At 38.3% G+C, this 25381-nt stretch overlaps 1 protein-coding gene across 1 annotated transcript in view; it reads right to left on the bottom strand.

Annotated features, from left to right (window-relative positions):
- The window catches only part of tssc1 (tumor suppressing subtransferable candidate 1), a 68891-nt gene that overhangs the window by 23591 nt on the left and 19919 nt on the right, over positions 1-25381 (bottom strand). Inside the window, exons 5-6 of the mRNA XM_015381263.1 lie at positions 21766-21865; positions 9765-9901 (exon numbers count right to left, since the gene is read on the bottom strand). Of these exons, the coding sequence (XP_015236749.1) occupies positions 9765-9901; positions 21766-21865 (237 nt within the window). The remainder of the gene's footprint in view (positions 1-9764; positions 9902-21765; positions 21866-25381) is intronic.

Genomic DNA, 25381 nt, shown 5'->3' with positions numbered 1-25381 from the left:
AAAAGAAATATTAAACTCATCCTACCCTAACAATAACAAATAAAGATGTAATCTGCAAAATATATCTGTTATTTTCTTCTAAAGTAGAATCGGTTTCTTTAAGAATAAAGACTCTGTTATGGAAATACAGACTATCAAAGCTGCTTGTGAAGTTAAAAGTACCAATTTCTTTTGATTATTTTATGATTTGGCATGAAGCCTTGGCCGCACATCTGTGAGGGTAGCAGTATTGCATCCCATTTTTGTCTTTTGAAAAGAAACAAGTACATGAAAAGGTCACAGATGATCAGTTTGACATCCGCTGGGTTCAAACGGTCATCCTCAAATAAACAAAGGCATATGAAAGTCTATAGTTTCAAAAAACAGCCTATGTCTTTATTATGATGAACTTGTTTAAATATTGACACTCTTAAAATGAAATAATAAAGTACATGACTATGACTGCCTTTACTGTGTGGACCAGGAGTTTCAATGATGTCAACTTCTTGTCTTTCCACCAACAGAAAGCAGGCACTTAACCTGCACTATGAACAAACAAACAGCACATCCATCAATCATTTCACTCTTTCCTGCTCAGTGGGCTTACATTCTGCTGTTTTGTTTTTTGCTTTTTTTTTTAAACACACATAAATGCACACCTGAGAATAGCAGTCAAATCCATACTTCACTGTAACATTGCTCTGCTTTTCAGTATGCATCTAGCTGGGGTGCATAGTATAGCTGTAGGCCTGACAGCCATTACACAACTTAATGTGTGTCTGTTTGACTGCCGCACCCACGCGCTGAAAACTGAGGATCCTAGAGGAAATTCAGGAAATTTTTTTTACTGCAGTTCACTTTTCTTTGTGCAACTGTTGAAAAATGTGGTTTTGTAAACCAAATGGGAGGGGGCAGCAAGAAAAATATGGAAAAATTAACCCAACTACTGCTTCCTGTCCAGTTCAATTTGCATGTTTTCTAATCCAAAACAAGGCTTCGTTGGGCTACTCTATAAAGCTTGGAACTCACCCCTATCCCTGACATTTTGAATTGAAAAAGTTTCCTGGATGGGAAGCAAAACATCTTAAAGGCTACGTTCACACTGCAGGCCTTGATGCTCAATTCCGAGTTTTTTGTGAAATCCTATTTTTTTGCCTTGCCGTTCATATTTCGAAATATATGCAACTTGTATCTGATCTGTGTGAACTGCAGTCATACAACCCAAGTGTTCGGTGCGCATCTAGCAGTCTTTTCCAACCATAAAAACACAATCTTTTAATCTGTTTAAACATAAATACTGCTGTCCGCATCATCATATCCCATGGTTGTTGTTTTTTTTGCCGCTTCTGCATAGCAAGACGCATATTTAGTGACCTTTGTCAGGTATTAATGATAATTCAGGCACAGGTCGCATTTGAAAAGATCAGATTCGTATTGGATGCAGGACCACATAGCCAAGTGGCCTGAGTCGGATTGGAAAAAATCGGATCTGTGTTGTTCAGACTGTCATGAAAAGATTGGATCCAGGTCGCATATTGGCAAAAAAAAATCCGATTTGGGTCACTTCAGGCTACGGTGTGAACGTAGCCAACGTCATAGAGAAGTCATATTTAGATGTCAAATCATTCTGGCTTAAACATGTGTATAAATGTACTCTTAATCAGACCACTGTCACAAGATTTTACAAATTTCTTAAAAAAAAAAAAAAAAATCCTATCTTAAAATCTGTGTTTTTTTTCCGTTATTTTATGCAGGCCAGTTAGTTTATACAGCACCTTGTACACCTAAATTCGGCCATGTAATTTCCCATTGGGAACCTACTAGCACTAAGTTGCTAACTGGTTAACAAGATACTTCCGAGACACCGGCCACAATCAAACTGGAAATGGAGAAAAAAAACAAGAAAAATCCGGAAATTTAATGGTTGGAACAGCCATTTCCCTACGACTTTAACACTTTGAAAACAAAGTCCAGTGGATTGTTTTTATTTAACCTTTTTTTGGAATGACTATGACCTGGATGACTGAGAATCTTCACCAGACACTACTATAGCTGCTAATATGTATATGGGGTCTTCAACATTTTCCAGGCCAAGTACCACCAAACTGATAACGAGATGAAGTAGGGACCCCCTAATTATATATATTGTAAGAAATTGTGTTATATCACTCAAGTCCTATAGTCACTCTATTACATATGGAGTAATGTAACAAAAGTAATTTCTCCCTGGGATTATTTAAGTATTTCTTATTCTGATTCCTGATTGATGGGAGAGGTGTTGTGAATGAAATGGTGCCCAGCTTGAAAGAGCTCCTGTGTGTCGCTGAATGTGTGCATTGATGACTGAAAGACATCTTCTGCCTCCATTCATCTGTTTACTTCAGTGTGTTGAACTCATGTTAATGTGGATTTAAAGATATTTCAGTAAGTGGAAACAATTGCAGGGGGAATATAAAAAAAAAGGCTAATCAACCAAAACTTTTCGTGACCCCCCCATGCAGTACCTCCGTGGACCCCTAGGGGTCGTGGACTCCATGTTGAAGACCCATGATCTATGCTGATCTCTTATTAACATACTTTTTTTGTTACTGTGATAATATAGATGATTGTGATTGATTTGGGTGCAATAATTCCACCATTTTCATATCACAACAACCCTCATTACAATAAATGGCAATATGGTTTCATATTAAATAAATATCAAATACATAGAAAACACAATGAAATAAAAATAGATTCAAAAACCTTTCCAGAATAGTTTATAGAAATAGAAAGGTGAAGTTTCAATGCATCAATCTTACTCTGGCTTAACCTTAGAAACACATTTTAAAATAGCATTAACACAACTGATTTGACCAAAAAATAAATAAATAAAAACTGCAGCTTTACAACTCGGAGATGTCCTCTTAATAATGTAAAAGCAAGAGTATACTGAGGCATCTGGTAGAAAAGGAGTGAAAATGTGTCACAGCTTTTTATTAAATCACTTTCTGTCCCCAGTATTGGAGCAGAGTAGTTCATAATTTACATAATGCTGCATATTACATCAGTACAAAGTAGAACAGGATCTATATATGTTTTATAAGATGTGTTATCTTTGTTTTTTTGTGTGTGTCTGGGAGGCAGTGTGTTCCTCTCCAGGGTGTTAGATAACTAAGATAAGGCGCCTGGTACCGCTGGGCTGCGCTTCATGTGCCTGTTTCTGAGCATGGCAGCCAGACTCCGATTGGCAAAGTCAGTGAGGAGCCACAGGTTGGTGTGTTTCCAAATGTAGAGGTGCGTGTGTGTGTGTTCTCCAATATCTTTTTTTGTTGCATGTGCAGGTGTGAAGGAACAACTCAAAGGTCATCTGAGGAGGCACTGAAGCGTGCTGAGAGCCTGCCACCATACAGCTGCCACGCCAACTGGGCACAACCACACGCATGAAACCACACAGGCTTCCACACGGACAACCAGGCTGCTTGAACCAAACGCACACAGAGATATAGGGAGGTACCCACAGCAAAGAGCAAACACTTGTCACAAGCGGGTCACTCACTCAGCAGACAGGCGAGCGCGTCTCGCTACTCATTCACACTCGCATGCTTTACTCTTGGAACCACTTCACACTGGTGCAGCAGTGTGCATGCATGAACACGTGCACACATAATGTTGTGACCTTGGTTACAAACTATGTTTGTTTGAAACCTTGGACAAAAGGAGTCAAACAGGGAAGAGGTTTAATCAGTTTATCTCTCCCACAAACAAAGGGCAAAAAGAAAAGAAAAAAAATAGAAACCAGCAACTTTTTATTTATAACCCAAAAAACATCATGGAACATTCCTCAAATATTGTTTAGGGTCAGATTTCTTGTTTTTAGCTTTTGTTTTGGGAATGTCTAAGGTTTTTTTTTTTTTTCTGCCAGTGTTTTTTAAACTGCTTAATTCATAATGAAGTGTCATAAAAATTAACCTACAGGAAGAAAGTCTTCTTGAGATAATGACATAAATATCTTGTTATCGTGGTTAAACCATTCATTGTTTTCTTGAGAAAACAGTTATTGATTTCTTGAGATAAAGAGATGATTTACCTGTATGAGTAATGAATGAATGAATGAGGCTGGCCAACAGCCCTGGATTCCCAGTCCATCAATGCCTGCAGGGCCCATCGTGGTACCGCGTTTGCACAAAAATTCAGTTTTTTCAGTTTCCTATTCCTTTTCACTCATTGTCAGGTTGTGGTGGATTATTGGATTGCATGAAATACAGTGGAAACAAATCCAACTGTTTTTCAATGAAAATCTTTAATCTGGACTCGCACCTTACAGTATAGCTGTTACAGGCGTAACACCGGGGCAGTTCAGAAAACACCCGATGCAAAGGCGCCGAAGGCATAGGTCTAATTGCTTGTTAATCAGAAGTGGAAGCAAATCATCAAACAACAACAGTGTCTTGTTACCTAAAAGTTAAACACAGGATTATTTACAGAATTACACATAGGCTGCCATGACTTATAGCAATAAATCCTCTCCTGCTGTTATGATATTGAAGGATGTAATCAGTTTTAACTCACACCAATCATCTCATTATGATGAGAAAATGGCGTTTTAAAGAGAAAACTATCATCTTGTTATAATGAGAAAACGGATTTTGTTTTCTTTAGATTTCTCGAGAAAACTAGTTAATTTTCTATATCTGAGGGAAACGACCACTCACAGCTTCCGTAGAAATCATTATATTAAAGCCTTACAGAACATTTTTCTGGACCTTTTATTGTATACTTGACTATCTTAATTATTGTTTGTTTTTTGTTTTTTAGTGACCCCTGATCTATACCTACCAAACCAATCCGAAACCAATACATAAGTGGAGTGTTTCAGCCGATATCAACCCGATACTGATGTTCAATGAATCAGCCGTGTGCCTTTTCATCTGATTGAAGGCATATAGATTGATATAAACATTGTTAACAAAGGGCAACAAATTAACAGAGATTTAAAGGTAATTCATATTATTTATCAACAAAGAAAGTGCAAATATTTTTTGTCACAGTATATCTATCATAGCTGTAAAAAAGCTTTTTAAAATCCAAATAAAACTGGGTTTATACAGGAATGAGGAACTCTAATTTAATGCTTTTTAATGCTCTTTTAATTCTCTTGTCCTTTGTCCTTTGTCATCTTTACCATCGACTGGTTGTAGCCATGTCCCGAATTTCTCGTTTTTCAGCCAATTATTTTCCCATTTTCTAGCTTTTTCTCCTCCAGCTTCTTTTTCCGAACATATGACTTTATGATTAACCGGAAGCACATCAGCGCAAACACACAGAACCAGTTATATCTCATATAATATAGCTGATGAAATTGCTTTTATAAAAGTTTTTTTTTTTTTTTTTTAATCAAAGCATTTTAAATGCCATGATAGTCAAATTTAATGACTTTCAATGTCAATTAAGGCCTTAATTTGAAAAATAATAATTCAATGAATTTTAATGACCCGCGGAAACTCTGTAAAACCAAACATTGGCGTCATGATTACCATTAGATTTCTATGATTTCTTTCAGTATAGATACTATCTCAGCTTATTTGTTTAATAAAAACATGATATATTTTCTTTTATATTGAACTTTGTTGAAAATTTTTTTTATGGCACTTAAGGTCTTACAAATTTAAAAATATGTAAGACATAGAATACATAGAATACAGAGGGAATCTGAAGTTGCGCCCTCTAGCGGTCTCTTTGGAAAATAATTGAAATGTTTGAGCCTAGAGTCTAACAAGGGTTAAACCCCACCTATACTTCCCCGCAGAGCAAATGGTTAAATCAGCCCTGTTGCATCTTTCAAAGCAGCACAGCAGGAGGAAAGCAGCCAAAATGGAGTGTGCAGGAACTCTTTAATTTGTTATGGGGCTGACGGGGAGTGAAATCAATGATTCAACTATCTTATCTGGCCCTGTGATACGCATCTTGTAAATACATTCTCACTTTCTCGCCCCCCCTCTACGCAGCTCCCCTCTCAATCTCTTCGGCACTTTGCTGTTATCATGACGATCAATAGCGAGGTGATTATTATTCTTCTAGCACAGCCCACACGTACACACACGCTGACCTCCCTCATCAAGTAACTAAAGAAACGCACAACACACAAACAAAGCACACACTTGCAATATAGGTACAGAACAAGGGGCGGTGAGGTGCAGCGCTGATAACCTGCAGTTACAAGGTTAATGTGTGGTAGTACACATGCTCCATGTCAAGCAGGAGCATCACAGTCCCAACACTCCCGCTTCATTGTGTGCAGAGGTAAACAAAGTACTTTCTTCTGCTCATGAACCATGCAGTTTAAGCAAAAAGTCATAATATCAACAAAGACTTTTTTTGTTGTCATTTTAATGACCTAAAAAAAACAAAAAAAATTTAATGCATGGATACATTTACAAAAAAGCAACAATACTTCTTTTCTAGAAAGAAATTTTAAACCAATAAACTATCAGTCTTTGCAATAAAAACACAAAAAAATTATATTGCACATACTATACTGCATTCTATAGCATAGATTCCTAACATGCTCAAATTTCACCAGTCTATTGAGAAAATCCATAAACGATGTTGTCAGCAGTGCACGATGGTGCAGTCGGTATCATGGCTGCTTTGCAGCAAGAAGGATTCCAGCGTTTTGCATGTTCTCCCAGTGCCGTTTGGTGTAAGTTTACGCATTATTTGTGGTCTGTCTTGTGAGTAAGGCTGGGCTATGTGGACAAAAATCTTAAACCTATCTTATTATTCTTAATTTGAGTGATGAGTCACTATATTTATGTTTTTTTTTCTTTTCATAAAGTACATAAAGAAAGGCTTAAAAGCTTTGCTCTAAAAGTCACACAAATGAAAAAAAAAAGATGGCAGAAAAATAACCTACAAACATAAATAATTATAAAACAAAATGGAACATTTCAAAATATACAATATAGTCTCATCTTATATCGCTTATAAAAATGCTTGATTTAAAAAAAAAAAAAAAACCTTATTTGTCACTGCAATATTATATTTATCCACTGCTTCAAATATAGGAGGTATAGACGATAGATTGATTGATTGATGTCTATAAACAAAGTTATTAACCTATACAAAGAAATTAAACCACTAAGTATACGATTGAAGTTACAATTTCAGAATTTAGCCTTGAAAAAACTTTTTTTTTTTTTTTTGTGGTAAAAAATAAGGTTGCTGAACAATGCATTCATTCAGTTCTCTGGAGATGGGCAGAAGGGAAATTTGAGCACTTTGAAGAGTAATTAATAGATATTAGAGAAATTTCATAATAATTTTTTTTTTTTATCAACAACTATGCTCTATTGGGGACATATGGTTGTAAATCCCTCATTATTCATGAGATGGTTTATTGCTGAAGCTCTGCAGAAGGAGAGATCATGGCTGGAAATCCTTTTTTTCAGGTCCCGACATAAACTCCATCACAACATCTACTTGATAGGCCCTTAAAGGTAAAAAAAAAAAAAAGACTATCAACATTATCTAGATGTGCTATAGATTTGTTTTTATTCTATTAATAATAAACAGTTAAACTCAGGTCCAGTGCAGGTTGTATGCAAATTGAATTAAAATAAAAATGTTTAACTTTTTCTTTCATTTCATGGAATAAATTATCCATCTGCCTAACTCTTAAGAGGCAGTACCACTAGTTGTCAACAAAATAATGAGTGTCTGTTGAAGGGAGTAAAATTTTCCACCACACTGGGAGTAAAGACAAGATAAGTGATGTGATTTTATTACTGCCACCCACTGGTCTTAAGGTGAAGTGCAGTTTTTCTCATCCTGAATGAAATCAAAGTCCCGGGGCCTTTAACAGTAATGGGACCAGCTTGCTTCACAGGGATTCTTATTTCTTTGGTAAAACAAATCCTGGGCCTTTAAATTCCAGGGCTTTCAATGGAAAAGGGGCTATTGTTGCTCCAAAAGTCCCTCTCCTCCTCTTTCTCCTTTGGCTAAGAACATTTTGACTAATCCACTTGAAGCTTCGGTATCCTTCATCTTGCCTACAAAATCATGAGATGATTTTCAAAATTGATTAGTCTGAAGTCCCGGATCTCGTTTAGCAAATACTGGGATGTTATTGTTCAAAAAGCTTAACAGGTTTCCGGGGAAACAGGAAGTTTTCCATGCCAAAAAATTATATTTTTTAAAATTGAAGAACAGATACATTTGTCTTTCAAACTCACTGACAAAAATGGTTTCACTTACCTTTTGATTTAACAGGATTTCAGTCCAGGACCAAGTAGTTAATATTTTAACAAGGAGAAGTACAGTGGAAGATAAATCTACAGTTTCTAACACTTATTTATCAATGTGGTATTTTTTTTATTTCTTCAACTAAAGTTTTTTTTTAATCTTTTATTCCAATTTTAGATAGTGCTATTGTCATTAATCTATTTCTATTTATGCTTTTTACATTTCTTTTCCAATTGTATTAAGGGTTTTGAAGGGCACTGGCTCATAAATTAAAAGATTAATAAGAACACTATTAATGCCTCTTAAAAGTAAGGAAAAACAAAACAAAAAAAACCCCAAAAAGAGTCCTTACAGAAAATATTATTGCTAAACTTTGTTAATGGTAAAAAAAATTGCATTTAAGACCATTCTTGTCAACGATGCTGCTATTATCCTTACTGTTGAATGAATTAGCGAAACAACTCTATACTTCATATGAGCTTTTTTTTTTATTCTTTATAACTGGTTTTGAAAAGAGATGGAGTGGCATTCATAACACCTGAATTAAACTGGAACATATTTATTGTTAAATAATTAGAATCTTAACCTCAGAAAGAGATCAAACAAAGCAGGTAGAAATAAACACTTATGTAAAAATAATGCACAGGGTTTATACAGGAATGATTAAATGGAATGATGATTAATTTAAGGATTTTTAATGCTCTTTTAATGCTCTTAGAAATGATTTTAATGCCATCAACAAGTAACCATGACTCATATATATATAGATGGTGGAGGATATATATATATAATCCTCCATCATCTTTACTGTAGACAGACTGCAGCCATGTCCTGAATTCCTCGTTTTCCAGCCACTTTTGTTGAAATTTGCATTTTCCGAACATACTTCTTCAAGATCAACCGGAAGCAGCTCATCAAGCAATAGATCTTACGAAATTGTTTTCATTTATTGTTTTTTTTTTTTATAAAGAATTTTAAATTTAATTGATAATCACATAATCCATTATTTTAATGCCAATTAAGGCCTTCATTTATAAAGTAAGAATTGAATGACTTTTAATGACCCGAGGAAACCCTGATACAAATGAATAACAGAGAAAGGTGTTTTGAAACATGATCAGCATGATGAGTATAACCAAACATATTTCTGTGTACAGTTCTTAAACATCCTGTCATGTAAATACCCACTGCAACCATTAAGCTCTGAGAGTCTAACTTACATGACTCATTTCTGTCAGATTTAAAAGTGTCCTGCTCAAACATCCGACTGGCTTTAAATCAGGGACTAACAGACAGTTCCTGTGCAGGAAACCGTGCCTCAACACTGAGTGGCAAGGAATTAAAAATCTGATGCTCTAAAATGTTTACCAGCTGAGCCTCTAAATCAAACTGTAGTGTTTTTCATGAGCCAATTCCAAACACTTTGTAAAAAAACTAATGTTCAGAGACAGATCTACAACTATTTATTTCAAGTATTTGAAATAAAGTAACTGAGCCACATGTGTAATGCTTTAATGGAATTTTCCCCATCATTCAGACCAGCCTCTAGCAATGGATCTCACCTCATAGTGCGCAGATCCCAGCCTCGAATGCTGGTGTCGTTGGCCGTGGCGAGCTGGCTGCAGTTGTGGTGCGGGCTCCATTTGCCAGAGGTGAACTTCAGCTGACCTTTACCCTCAAGGGTGGCAGTGCTGGAGACCTGCAGCAAACCGGAAAACCTTTTATTAACTTGTCAATGCATGCATGGGAGTTTTATTTAAATACCTGTGACAGGCCCAGAAGACCAGTGTACCGACACAGAATACTAATCATATGATGGAGCTTTCTATCTAGACTTTATTTAGAGCTAAAATAGTTATTATTTTAGTTTTCTTAAACATTTTTTAAAGCTGGTGCTACTTTATTTACAAGTTTAAGAGTAACTACGGTAATTAGTCTTGGAGTAACTTACTGAAGAATACCCAATCATTTAATTCTTTTTCATTCTTATTCAATATTCTAATTTACCAGGAAAATGGATTTTGTGTCTTTAGTGTCTGTAGGCTAAAAATATCAAAAACAACATCAGTAAAACATCTGATTTAAGGCTAGCTACAAGAGTGGACGGCTCAAGTGATTAACTAGAAAAATGACAGTTGTTTGACTCCTAATCTTACTCTATAGCATAATAACTGTATTATTTTTACCCACATTCTGAGAAATTCATACCAGCATACGCTTATTTCTCACCTTGGTCTTTTGAAAGTTAAGTAACACATATATCTAATTAGGCACTATGGAAACTGTACACCCCCACTGGGTAGCCAGTCTTTGATCGACTTACTTTATTTTACTCTAATAAGAAACTGGATTCATATAATAATTGGTCTAATCTCCAATAAAAAGCTACAACTGCAGATAAGAGCTTTTTTTTAACCAGGTAAAATTGCTGGGCTGTGGCCAACCAGAGTGTAAAATGTTATTCTGATGTTTAAAATACAAAAGGACCCATTTTTATGGAAATAAATATACTTCATTACCATCACTTATGTTGTTTAATATAGATATTTTAGAAATTCTTTTTTTATCTTCATTTTATAACTGTGCTATTTCAAAGCAGAACCTCTGCATTATGACCTGCTGGCCTGCAGTTCGCTTACAGGGAGAATCGTTTCGCAGAGGATGCCGTCTAATTAGCGTTTCACACAGCTCTGACTCATCTGCAGCATCCTTACACCTATGTTAGCATGCTATTTGTGGACTTCAGCTCATCCTCCAGCTCCATCCCACTGGAGATGCTGCCTGAAGCCTCACAGCCTGGGTTTATCTGCACCACTTTGCTCCTGGATCAGTAACTCCATCACCAACCGGATCCATCGACCCAACTGTTTCTCAACTCTGGCATGCTTTAAGGTTCTGTTCTCAAGCACACCTGCTTCCATCTCTTTACCTCAGATGCTCTGGTACTGTATCCACCCAACAATGATGGTTGTGAAGTCTTTTGATGAAACCAGTGTGGTAGGTCTCATTTCTGACATTTCTGACGACTACAAGGGGGAAGTCTCCAGGAAGAACCTTATTCTGAAAACCAGCAAGATCAAAGATGTCATAGTGGACTTAAAAAGGTTCAGAAAACTGAAAATCCTCCTGTCTGCATACAAGGGCAGGCATTCACATTTCCTTTGATCTCCCCGATACTGAGATAACACTTCCCACCTGGTGAAGAACACCCAACAAAGCCTCTTCTTTCTAATCAGGACTCTCCACTCACCTACTTGCAAACTTCTACAGGACCACAACTGAAAGTAACTCGGGCCTCCTCTTTACAGTCTGATATGGCAGTCGCATGTGACAGAAGGACTTATATCAGAAAAAGAGACATAGACGCATTGCCACAAAGTTTTGTCATCCAGACAATGTGTTGCTGTACTGTTTTCTATCAAGAAAACAGTACAGCAACATTAAATCAACAATAAAAAATCTTAAAAACAACTTCATCTGTGCTGTGAAAGCAATCACCGTCAAACACTCTTATCTCTTTAGACTGAACTAGCATAGCTACACTTTATGCACACACCACATACTAAATACCTCTGTACATTTAACATACTCTATGCAACATTTATATGCAACATTTTTCATTATGAGAGTTTATAATTTTTCCTTCCTAGAGGAAAAGAGTTTTTCCTCTAATCTTTCTTCTAAGGGCGTTTAATATTTTCTAATTTCCAACATGGCTCCAATTCTGGAAATGGGGGAGTGGTGACCTAGTGGTGAGGGCATAAGGCTTGGAATCACAGCACAGTGGCAGCCTGATGTCATAGATGAATAACAATAGTTCAGTGGGTGAAATGAACATACAGGTTCAAATCCCATCAACACCTACTTTCTCTGCAAATCTCATTAAAAAAAAATCTAAAATAAAAATCCAGGTCATAAAATCTTCTTAACTTTCACAATAAAATAGGCGAATTGAAACGAAGCAGCGAATTGACGTCAATTTGGGGATGTTGCCTTATTTGGTTCTGGCCTGTACTTTTGTCCCGCCTCGAAATTGACATACAGACCAGCCCACTGGTTAACTATCGTAAATGCAGTGTTCCAGGTTGCACAGAGAAGGGGGACTGCTGGGACTGCTGCAGGAAGGGGGAGAAGCACGGGCAACGCCGTTGTCAAGGCTACAGTCACCGGGTCGGGTTTGGCCACTCCGTCCCCAGCCATCTCCCTTTTTTGACTACAGTGCAGCACGTAGTTGACCAAAATCCCGGTCAACAATTTGATGTTTCAATGAGTGAGTGCTTGTTGCTATGATGCGTCTTTGCTCAGCAGCTTCTCTCGTTGTAAACCAACCAATCAGTACAGCTCAACTAAATATTCATGAGCATACCATAGAAGGAAGAAAACGTCGTCTTATTCTAGGGCTCTTAACCAGGCTTGCATTAGGGCTCATAGAACAGCAAATATGCCAATTTCAGCCCAACCACCAGCGGCCAAAGTCATTTTTGACTGTGAGTTTGGTCCAGCCTCGATCAATGCCCCAGGCCCTAGAACCGGCGGGCCAATCACAAATTGAAGTTTTGGATGCAAAGCGGGCGGGGTTTTGAGGGCGGGACGACAAAGCTGCGCAACGCTGGAGAAAAAACAACAAGGAAGATGGCAACAACTATTGAACAGTTCTGGTTTGACTCAGCTTTGGAATCAGTTTTGGTCAGTCTTCCTGCTAACTTCCTGCTTGGATCAGTTTTGGTTTTGGTCAGTCTTCCTGCTGACGTTTCGTTGAAGAGGCTCTACACTCATTCATTTTTAAGAAGGACGTATTCACCATTTTACCGACAGGCTGTTTGTTTACAGTAGGCTGTACTGATTCAAACAATCAGTACAGCTCAACTAAATATTCATTAGTATACCATAACAGGAAGAAAACGTCGTCTAATTCTAGGGCTCTTAACCAGGCTTGCATTAGGGCTCATAGAACAGCAAATATGCCATTTTCAGCTCAACCAGTGTTACACACCCTATTCAGAGGCCTTAAGGACCAGCACCAAATACCCTATAGAATCATTCTATCACCCCTTTAAAACACCCAAAGATTATTGGGTATTTTCTCGTGGTTCTTTCTTAACAGTTAGTTTAGTAAAATTTTTAATTATACTGAACTAATGTATATCTGAGTTTAGGTCTCATAAAAACACCCTGAAAGGCATTCTCTACCAAAACTAAGCTTGACATTAGAAATGGTTTTAATTATGAAAGACACAAGTTTAATGTTAGCAGTAAAGAGACTGATTTGATCTATTCTGGTTTATAAGTGATTTAGTTACTTTTTCAAAAAGGTCCCATGGCTTTTACTCTGTATTTCAGAGGGTAAAGATGTGTGGTAGAAGGAGGCTAATACTGCTGAAAAGTTTAAGTCATCCGTAGTTTCCTTTACATTTATTAGAATTTTACTTGTCAAATTATTTGTGATTTGCTCGGAATGATTTACACACAAGATTATTCATTTGAGAAAACATCTGCTGAGGTCTTAACATTTAAGACTGATAACCAGATATTGTTGAATCATCGGGTAGATCGGTCATAGACGGGAGTCAAAGTGGCATATTTACTGTTTCTCAAACAAACTGCAATATTTTTTGTTGACTTTTTTTCAAATATGAAAACAACAAAGTTAATCAAAGTCAAACTGCATAAAGCACTTCAGTGTATCAAGCATTTTTTCTTGAAGAATAGAATCCAATTAATATAGAATCCTGGCTTTGGATATGTTTCCCTAAAACTTGTGATGCATCTAACAATTCCAAAAAGCACACCCACTCTGCTCCATTTTTCTCTGCTCCCTGACCATCTGCAGATTTTTATCCTCATCTTTCTCCCTTTCCCATTTCTCCAACCCTCCCTCCTTCTCTCCCATCTCTGCCTGCTGGAGCAAAGATCATCGATCGGTCCGTCACCACACTGTTCCCTGGTACATTCTCATTATTTCAGCTAGGGAGGACAGAGGGGGAAGACGGCGAGAGGTCCATGGAGAAAGGGAGGAGAGAGACAGAGGGGATTAAAGCAAGAAGGATTAAAGGAATGAGAACAGAGCGGGTAAAGAAGCAGAAAACAGGAAATAGACGTTTATCTGTTGTTAAGTTGGACTTTGCAGGGTTCCTAGATAAAAAAAAAAAGCAGAAATCTTCTGATTCCACAATCAAAGAAAAAATACAGAAGTTCAGCAGTTAATATATACAGTGGTCATTCTTCAAATATGAAACTTGCTTGCAGCTACAGTAGATGCGTGGATAGATAGAGCTATGGATGGCTGGATCGAAGAAAAAGGAATGAGTGGATTAAAGCCGAACGGATGGATAGGTGGACAGAGGGACAGAAGGGTGGGTGGATGGACATATGGATTGATGGAGAAAGGAACGGGAAAGACAAATGAATGGAAAGTGATGGATGGACAAGCAAAAAAGGGTTATAATTGAAACAAAAATTTAAAAAACACATTTTCCAAACTCAATACATTATTAATGAAAACACTACCCACACAGGGTAAGAACCCAGAAAGAAATTGTATATCTCCACTCCTTTTGGGTTACTTTAGGTTTCATGCAAAACGTTACAGGTTTTAGCTGCAGCAAAACCTTATCAATCCAAATTTTCAAAGACTAGATGGACTATTGATCAAAGTATGGTACATTACCATTCCAGTGGTCTGTGTCAAATAAATTCCAACACTTTCCAGATAAAGCAGGAATATAACATGGAGATCTGTAAAAAGGTCTGTAAATCCTGCTGTGTGGACTTGGAATGAGTTTGCCGCCACACAGAAGGGAAGATAGAGCTACAGCTAACACACAGATCTGTGCATGATAGTTGAAGTAAAAACATTTTCACGCAAACGTTACAGTCAAGTTCTGCTACAATGAAATCTGGACAAGCAAGCTTTTAAGGTTATGGAAAACCTGAAACTCTGGAGTAAAGCATAGAAATGCTTGTCGTCAGTGCGAAGCACAATCGCAATGTTAGTTGAAAACAATCGCAATTTAGATTTTTGGCCCTAAGCTACACGGTAGTTAGGATCCTACAGTGTCGGAGCTCCATTCCTCTCGTTAGAGACCAGGAGCTTTCCTAAACATCAGTGAGAAAACCTCTGCAGGAATCTTGCTGCACTAATGGTTCAACAGCAAAGCTGGAGCTTCGTGCATCCCAGCTTCCCAGCTTTATTAGTGCCCTAACCGAATTAGAGGCCCTAACAAGGCAGTACACACAACACTAGGGGACGCATTCATTTAGGAGGCTCTAATGCAGAGCTTTCTATCAAATCACCATGCAGTCATGCTTTCTTCACACTCCGATGGCTCAGTGTGTGTGCGTTGGTCGAGTATGAGAGCAGATGTGCGGGACGAGGTGTGTAGGTGTCCCCAATTTCACCAGTGAAACTAACTGATGAGTGCTGCAAACACACATGGACTTAGAAACAATGCACACTGGCATGCCTAAACCCCACAATCCTCTCTTATAAATGCATGCACACACATCCACATCCAACTCACAGAGCCGCTAATCCAGGCCAGGCCCAAGAGGGAGAAAGAGAGTCACACACACACACACACACACGTCCATGCTGGGCTGGACATGACTAGAGATGAACACATCATCCTCTGACAGACTGAAGAGGAGAGGAAAGTGGGATGAAAAAGGATGCAGGGAGGGAGGGAGGTAAGAAGATTAGCATTCTCATCAGCAGCTGAGGAATTCGTCTTGGCTGCCTAGCTCTCCCTCCTTTTTTACATTTTCCTTCTCCTCATCAACTCTGCTCTCCATCCTTATCCCAGCTCAGTCTTTCTTCCTCCTTATCTTTATTTTTTACAATCAGCAGTATCCTTTATTGCCTCCTCTTTTCCTTCCTCATTCTTTTCATCATATTTATTTCATGTACATTCACACCCACATACCCCAGTTTACTTCAAAGCAGGAGTAGTAATTGTTCAGTTAACTGTCAGTCGTGCAGATTTGGATCGCCTCTGTGTTCAGCTCGTTTACATGTTTGGATCACTATAAACACAGCCTTGAAAAACATTCGACATTTTGAAACATTTTGTCCCGTTACAGCTATATTGTTTTTGATTTCTGAAGAGGTAACGTGCCATTTAGAGTGCAACTGCATCCGATTGTTTTTGCATAATAGGTCAAACAGATTACGTGTTTTTTTTCTCCCCCAGATCCACCATCCTTCTTCACACCTGTTCCAGGAAACAGATGTGCGGAATAATTTTTTGTTTCAGAGTTTGATGTGTTGCCATCAGCAATGAGATTTAGGAAGCCAAGCTGCAAATTAAACCGATTTAAGAACTCATTCTGTCCATCTGCTATCAGCACATTAAATATTGACAAATGAGGTTAGAGACTGACTAGCTATTCTCTCAATTGAATTTAAGCATGATGTCCTTGCTGATGTTGTCTTAAATGTTCTGAATTATATGAGAACATAAAGTGTATTCAATTACAATCTAGTTCAGAGCTGCTTAAATTGCCACCGCCCGGGAGGAACGGTATAGCAATGCCTAATAACAATCTGAAAATACAGTTTGAACATTAATCTAGAGGATAATAATATTAAATACCGTTCACCTTTAAACCCTGGAAGATTTAGCCTTAAAATGCTTCAGTAACTTCAGTCTTTTGTAATGCGATGCATTTATTCATTCTCTCAGAATTATTTTTTTTTTCTATTGAACTAAGGGGTCAACCCCGGCTCCTGAAAAACAACCTCGCAACATAATCCCCCATTTACCAAATTTAAACGTGGCAAAACATACTAAGACAAGCACTCTTCTCTTGGCAAAAACGAAAGCCAGGCTTGTCCATCAAATTCACAGTTAGAGAATTTGATGGAGAATTTAATGGGTCACTCCAGAGAATGTCTATCCGCCGCTCTGTAATCCAATGGTAAATGGTAAATGGCATGTACTTATATAGCGCCTTTTTTCAAGTCAGGAGACTTGACCAAAGCGCTTTACACTACATTCATTCACCCATTCACGCACACACTGATGGTGGCAAGCTACATTGTAGCCACAGCAGCCCTGGGGCTCACTGACAGAAGCAGGGCTGCCGTAAACTGGCGCCACCGGGCCCTCTGCATTGTCTACTGACCACCATCAGTAGACAATGCAGGTGAAGTGTCTTGCCCAAGGACACAACGACAATGAAAGTCAGAGACGGGGCTTGAACCGTCAACCCTTCGATTTCAGGGCAAACTCCTACACCCAACGCCACTGTCGCCCAATGGTAGCTTGCTTTACACCACTGCATCCAACACTTTGCTTCTTGGCCATGGAAACCCATTACATGAAACTCCCCAAACAGTAATCTATTTTTGTGTGTGTTTTGTGCGCCAATGCCATTTTTTGGCCTCGATACAGATACCCGATACCTGGCTGTGCAATATTGGCCGATACCGATACCACCAATTTATTGCTGGATCTGGGCCCTGTCCGATACTGGTATCGGTGCAACATTGTTTTTTTTTTTTAAGGTCAGAGCTTGGTCTAGCACCTATAACCTAAACAAAAAGGGGAAAAAAACCATAATGGTTATGAAAGCGGCTGGCTTGCTTAAGTGGTAAGTCACACGTCCTGCTAACAGGAGGAGGCCTGGGTTCGTGTCCCAGCTGGGGGGGATAAGCTACTAGTGAAGGTCCTTCACGCTAATCCCTGGTTTGGGGAGTGGTGGCCTAGAGGTCAGGGCCACCACAAACCCTTAACCCCCACACTGCTCCCTGGGCGCTGCACAATGGCAGCTCACTGCTCCCCAAGGGGATGAATTAAATGCAAAGAGTTAATTTTGTTGCTCTTTACTTGTGACAGTGTAATCACAATAAAAAAAATGCTTTTTTAAACAAACAATAATAATAATAAATAACCATCTATTACCATGTAAAAAATGTAAAAATATTGAAATTTCCTGCAACTAAATAGAAGAAAAACTGTAATTATGAATGATGTTTTGATTAAATTGCAGGAACACGATGGTAAAGGGGTAAATCTAAGCACAACAAGTTGTTAAACATTTCCAACTGGATACATTTTTATCCAGTTGGATAAAACTGGAACCTCATAACATTTTCATAATAAAATGACATTGAAATATATATATTTTTTATTTGTGACACCAGCAGCTCAGTGTTTATAGCTAATGTTCAAATTAAGAATTAACTGTAGTGGAATCAAAATAAACACAAATCCAATAATCATATTCCATTTGTTGTGTCTTCTGTAAAAACTATAGTGTTCATGGTGTGGACTTTATAACTAAAAATAAGGGCAGCAGTTTTCAGTTTTGGAACACAAATTGAAGAAGAGCAAGAGGTAAAAAAGAAGAAGCTTTTCTCTCTATAATGATATGACCTAAGCCAGCATAAGTAGCTCTACCAGATATTCTGACTGCCTGCGGTTCCACTTATCTGACCTGCAATGAGAAAAACTCCAATATACTTTTAGACTCCAAGATGGACTTGTACTCATGTCTGAGCTTGTTGCCCTTTGTGTGAATCTACATAACCCACTAATGAGTCACACACTTCATATTCCTCATCACATCTGGCTTCTAATGGACCAGCACACACACATACAGCCATGAAAGCCGGCTGACACATCACAACTCGATTACTTCTTCCCCAAATGCATTTGCACATGACACACACCATTATTTTGTGGCTTTGAATACACATAATGGCCCTTCTAAGTGCAAAGCTGGCAAGTTGGAGACGGTGAATTTACAGTGAAGAGCCTCTTCACCTTGCATTACGAAGGACACAACCACAGGCAAATTGACCACAAGTATTTACACTCAATTTAGTTACATGTTTTTTTCCCGGTGTATTAGGGTCATTAATGTGTATTTCTGCAAGCTAGGGGCAACTCTGACAGGCAGTGTTGAGTAACATTTGGGGGGTTTTCTCCTCTCCTATTTCAATCCCATGGTCTTTTCAATAGCGAATTTTCTACAGCCCTGAATTTAGCATTTGGCCAACATCATTATTTCTTTTCATTTTTAAGCAACACAGTGCATTGCAAAAGACATATGCAATGCAAAAGTATTCTCACCAATGAAATTTTGCTCGACACTACAAACACACATTTTTAAACATTTTATTTCAGTCTTTATGCTTTTAATCACACAATGTAGACTGTATTTATTAAAGTCATACGGAAGCAGCTGTTCCAACCGTTGCATTTCCGAATTCTCCCGAGTGGTGCCCGACTTTACATGAGTGAATAAAGTGAATGTGATTGGTCGATTATCAAGGGGGTGGGATTGTTGTGGCGGAAGGTTCGCCAGCATGTTTGGTTGTGGACGGTTTGTCGGAAGCATCTTGTTAACCAGTTAGCAACTTAGTGCTAGTAGGTTCCCAATGGGAAATTACATTGGGATCAACTAGCACTAAATTGGTGACTTAGAAACGGCACTGTCAAGGAAACATGCAAGAGGAGGAGAGTTTTGTGTCGGAGGTCGTGGATGAGTCTCCTCCGTCATCCATTTTTTATTTAGAGGAGGAAAGCGGGGACGAAGATGTTGTTGAAGAGGACGCCAGGGCGGCAGAAGCTTGGTTTGGTGTAGAAGGCTTACAGCTGTACATGTTTGAGCCCTTGCCTCGCAACGCTGCCAGTTCTGTTAGATCTACGCCTGCTGAAGGCACAGACGTCCATCCCCGTGAACACTGGGACGGAACTCAATGGGAAAGGAAATTATTCTTATTACTTATTTTAACCGTTGCGTGTATTGGCTGCGAAATATGAATCAAGAGGCTATGACCGAAAAAAATTGATTGCCAGATGACCGTTGATATATGACTGGTCAAATTTAGGTGTACAAGTTGACATAAAACTAACTAACGTCCTAACGTATGTAAGTTAATAGGTATTGTGGAGGACTTTTTCAAAAAAAATGTGAGTGCGAGGGCGTGCACGAGCCCATTTCTCCTGATGCAGGCCCTGTTTAAAATATGGTGTTCTCAAAACTTATTCAAGCTTACTGCGTCCACACACAGGTCACCTTACTGGTCACCTTACTCTTCCTACTCTTCCTGCGGCATCTTTGATATTAGTTGACGCTGTCAGGTAGCGGCAGCCTATGGCGACAGCAGGCCGCTGAGACAGCAAATCCCATAATGCTTTCAGAGGAGAGCTCTGCACAAAGCATTCTGGGATATATCTGCCTCTTCTGAGGCCTTTCTTTTTTTCTCATACACTACGTCAATGGCGTGACTATCGGTAAGCAGAGACAGCAGTTGCTTAGGGGCCCCCGACCTCTTAGGGGCCCCGTCACTGACACCTGGTTGGCCCCGTTTGTAATTGTGGACTAGGAGGTCTCTTTGCAGAAGTAATGGTGCGAAAAATTCCTGATACTAGATTGAGTCACCGGACCTTATTTATACGCCAACACATGCCAGATTCCAACATGATGTTGAGCCGTTTAAAAGCGACACCAATAGCAAAGCAGACAGTGGTACTTTTAATTACTATGTTAATAGCTGTGTATGGTTCATTAGACGGTTGGTAAAAATACACTCACATAATATGTTTCAAACCGCAATAAAGATCTTAAAAGAACAATGATTTGAGTATTTGTTGGGAGGGGTGTTGTACTTCATATAGGGCCCACCCAGATAATGTTGCATACGGGCTTATTGTTGTGTCGTTGCGCACTACGTAGACACTTTTTCTCTTACGACCCTCGGCCATTTTCAAAGAACCGCGGTGAGAAAGGTGAGCTTCAGTGACTGTCTGAAACCGTAGCTCATTACACATATATAGCTGAAAGTGCACATGTGCGGAAAAACATAGCTAACGGGGCAAGCACGTAGGACGGCCTTACAAACACATATCACCAGACTGATTGGCAATTAGGAGGACCACTTATTTAGATGATCTGCCCGGAAATAAAAGATTGTCCTCTATACCTTTAAGGTGAGTTAATCTAATAGTTTTCCGGCAGACGCCTCCGGCCGCAGGTTCATTTAGATCAGTTTCATACATGAATAGCTTTTTAATCACTGTGCAAGTGGAAATATTTTTCATCTTTCTTCCCCCACATTTTAAAGAAGGCACAAGTACAGCCGTACTCTGACGGAAAAAGTTTTTTACTTGTTTTTCAAGTTATCAACATGTCGTAGGAGGACAGATATTTCTGCAGCAGATCTCAGCAGCTTTTTAAACAGCTAAAAACTCTAGTAATATCTCACAGGGATAGTTTCTGAATGTTTTATATAAAAACAAAAAAAAAAGTAGGAGTATGAAATAAATGACACTTTAATGTAATCTGAACAGAGATACACTGATCTTTCAGTTTTTATAGGACTGCTACTATCAATGTGGGGCAGAAGTGGGTACAAAAGGATTAAAGGTGATAACTTTGGTTATTGAGGATATGAACATGTGTACTTAGTGTCATCTGCTGTTGTGTGAGTAAAAATGTGATGGATAAACAAAAGAAAAAAAAAAAAAACATTCTCAAGTAATAAGCTCTCTATTGTATGATTTGGCTTATGTGTGTGTGTGTCAGTGTGATTTACAATTTGAGTGCATTTCATACCGTGGCTTGTGTGCAGCTTTCCTGCAGGTCCCAGAGCAGTGCATGGTTATCAGCCAGTGAAATCACACGCTTGCCATCCCCCATGGGCTCCCATAGCACGCTGTAAATGCACAAGGACACACATGCAGCTTATAAACACCCAGAAGACCTGAGTCATGGTCAACAAGAGCACAGTTTGGGTCAAATTTACATTTAATTTAGAGGGTGCAACAGGATAAAGGACTTACTATGCTAAGTTAATGGCGTGGTATGCACACAGTGATGCTGCATGCACATTCATAATTTCTTAATTACACAACCTGCAATCAAATCTTTTAAGTGCAATAAGCTGCATTTAAAGAAAATATGTGAGTGGGGGTTTAATGCTCTATGAAAATAGAAACAAATGAAAGAAAAGCTCCAAAATAAAAGTTTTCAGTAAAATCAGATTTTTTTAGTTGCATTGAATTTAGTTTCAGACCTTGAAACAACTCTTTAGCATCTTTAAATATGCGGTTTATTCAGTTTATTTAAAATGTAAAAATATAAACTATGAAAAACACTAAGTAAAAAGAAAAGAAAATCAACTTGAGGAGTTCTGGAGCATAGTTATAGAAAAACAAAGTTTTTCTTCTTGAAAGAGTAATGCATGTATTTTTTTTCCTTCTGTTTAGCAGTTTCGGATTCATTTCTGCTCAAGGTATTTCTTACATCAAAAAGGACGTTTTACAGTAGGGGGAAATGAATGTGAGGTCTCCAAGAGCTACCATTTGACCACTTTTAAATACACTGCACACATGACATGGGTGGTATGGCCATACAGGTTTGTTTTGGGGGTTTTTTTTAACCGAAGTTTACACAAGATGCTGCAAAGTCTCCTCCACAGTTATGTTTCTACCGCCTCACCTACCACTCAAAGTTAGTAAATTACCAGTAATATGTCCTATGTTTTGATGACTTAAAAGTCTGTGTCATGACTATCTGATTATTAATTATATATTTGTCACAACTAACAAGAACTGCTGATTGATAGTAGCTTGTTTAATCACCATCATACCTCTAAACTAGTGACAGTTGATAGCCATGCCCTCTCTTTTCATATGCTGTTTGTGTAAAATGTATTTAAATAGAACAAAAGACTGGATTCTCCTCTTCCAGGAATAATATTTTCAGCAAAGGTTGCAGGAGTTTGTTTTCCTTTTTATTCCTTGCTAAAGAGGAGCCTATATGAGTCTGAAATGGGCTCTATGCACAACTCCACTGAACCGTCACCTGTGGAGCTGGTGGACAGTTGCTGCAAGTCGGCCTCATCAGATGGCCCCTCACACCGCGCCTGGTTCTGCTGGAGTTTTTTTTCCTGTTAAAAGGAAGTTTTCCTATCCACTGTTGTTACAAGCATGCATGATGTGAGGGATTGTTTTCGAGAGAATGAGTCGATGCAATCCACTGGTTTTCCTTAGACAGAAAACTTTGAACCAATCTAAATGTATGATCTGGTTGAATTGTCTTTGATAATGGCGTCGGATTCAATTTAGTTTATTAATATGGCACCAATTCACAACACATGTCATTTCGAGGCACTTTACAGTGCTGACATTGTGATGTGATGACATTTTCTACCTGATGAACTGATTAATCCAGGTGTCGTCATAGTTACCTAACTCAAGCACACCTGGATTACTCAGTTCATCCATTACAAAAACCACAGGAAACAAAAAAGCTGCCTTAAGTTAAGGAAGAAGTGGAGTTGTGTTGTTGTAAGGAGCCCGTTAGAAATCAACCTAATTTAGTCACAGCTCTGTCATATTTGGTCAACTTGTCCAAACACGGAACATAAATAAATGAAAATATGATAAGTTTCACTTGAATTATTTCTAAATTGAATTAATGACGAGAGATTTTTGACCATTTATCTTCATAATTCATGAGAAGTAAAGCGATATGTTGTGGTTTTATTATCTGGGAGAAAAAAGATAACAAACAGGAGGAAACATAATGGCAATGTTAAGGAATAACTAAAGGGAACTGAACCGAATCCGTCAATGACAAACGGCAAGGGATCTGCTGTGTGTGTGTATATATATATATATATATATATATATATATATATATATATATTTGTGCCCAGTCTACAGTATAATCCAGATCAGAATGTCACCTGCTGCAATCTTCACTAATTATTACACTATGAGGGAGAATTTCACAGCCAATAAAAGTGACTGTTATAAACGTGCTGAATGTGGTTAGGGCAGAATACTTATTGGCAAAACCTGCAGCCTGATTCTGTCAATCTAGCTCCACGAGAGAGGGACACATGGTTGCCTCACTGTAGCTAAAAAATAGCTTTTACCGCATACTTTACTTTGATCGCTCCCTGCATACAACCGTCTGCAGAGCATTGATTCTTTATTGCGTGCCTTGCGGAGCTGCAAGTCGTCGCTGTGCTCTACTTAAAGCATACATTATGAGCACCGGGCCACTTGCTGTGTTTTTCATTGCTCCCTTGTTGGGGACTGGATCACATTTGTACTTTTCTTCATTTCTCTTAGTTCAGATAGCTAAATAAAGACAGGAACAGTGACAAGAGGGAAGAATCCAACAGAGAAAGCAGCTATGCAGTCCTGCCATATGTTCATGATATCAGAGACCTTTAAATTAGCCCAAAAAAACAACTTTGGAAACTTTGTTTAAAAAGCTGTTGTGTTTTATTTTGATCTGATTAGATTTTTCTATCTTTAAAAGAGAATAATGATATAATCTTGATTAAATGAAGTGTAAATCTGGATTACCTGTAAGTTTGTATGTCTTACTCTGCCACAGTTAAAAAACCAAAGACATAAGATGTTTAATAAATGGTGCAATTTATTTAGGGGGTTAATCAATTAGACACTCCATTTTCTTTAACTCATTTGTCAACCTGAAGAAGCTGCAACAATGCTTATGTCTGAGAGACGGTGAGAGTGTTTGAAAGAGATAAAACAAATGACCAAGTTAGAGTTCTCTGTTGAACTGAATCCAAGTTTCAAATATAGATAGCGCCATTAGAAGAGGCGAAGCAGAACACTGGGGGGATTGGGAGCAGTAGAGGAGGGGCAAAGCAGCTGTGTTTATTAGGGCTGTAAATCCAAGGCTGCTGAGGGACGGCTTTTACTGCCCTCCTGAGGAGCAGACAGTCATGGACTCTGGATGTAAAATCACAAACATAAACACACCCAGCATGCAAACTTATTCTCCTTATGGGCTGCAGCACATTCCCTTCTATTCATTACCTGAGGACAAAGGAAAAGTTACAGCAAACGCTCATCCTCAAGATCAAACTGAAATACATTTTATTAACAAGAAGCCAACAAGAGTCATAACAAAGGAACCAGAACTTAATCTGCAGAAAACTGATGGGATCAAACTGTCAATTTTAGAGAAGTTTATTTTACAGGGTTTATACAGGAATTAGTTACTCTAATTTATCTTTATAAATATATATATATGAAATTAATGAAAAAATCCCCCAAAAAATAATGGATTGTAATTATTTTAAATGATCCGCGGAAACCCTGGATCATTTCCGTATGTTGTGCTGCTTTGAATTTAATCATCTCGCGCTTGCTCTCTACCATCTCCAAGGGACTCAGAGGGGAGC

Source organism: Cyprinodon variegatus, unplaced genomic scaffold, assembly GCF_000732505.1.
Source record: "Cyprinodon variegatus isolate N-32 unplaced genomic scaffold, C_variegatus-1.0 Scaffold230, whole genome shotgun sequence".
NCBI classification, from domain to species: Eukaryota; Metazoa; Chordata; class Actinopteri; order Cyprinodontiformes; family Cyprinodontidae; genus Cyprinodon; species Cyprinodon variegatus.
This window is presented reverse-complemented; position numbering and strand designations above follow the sequence as displayed.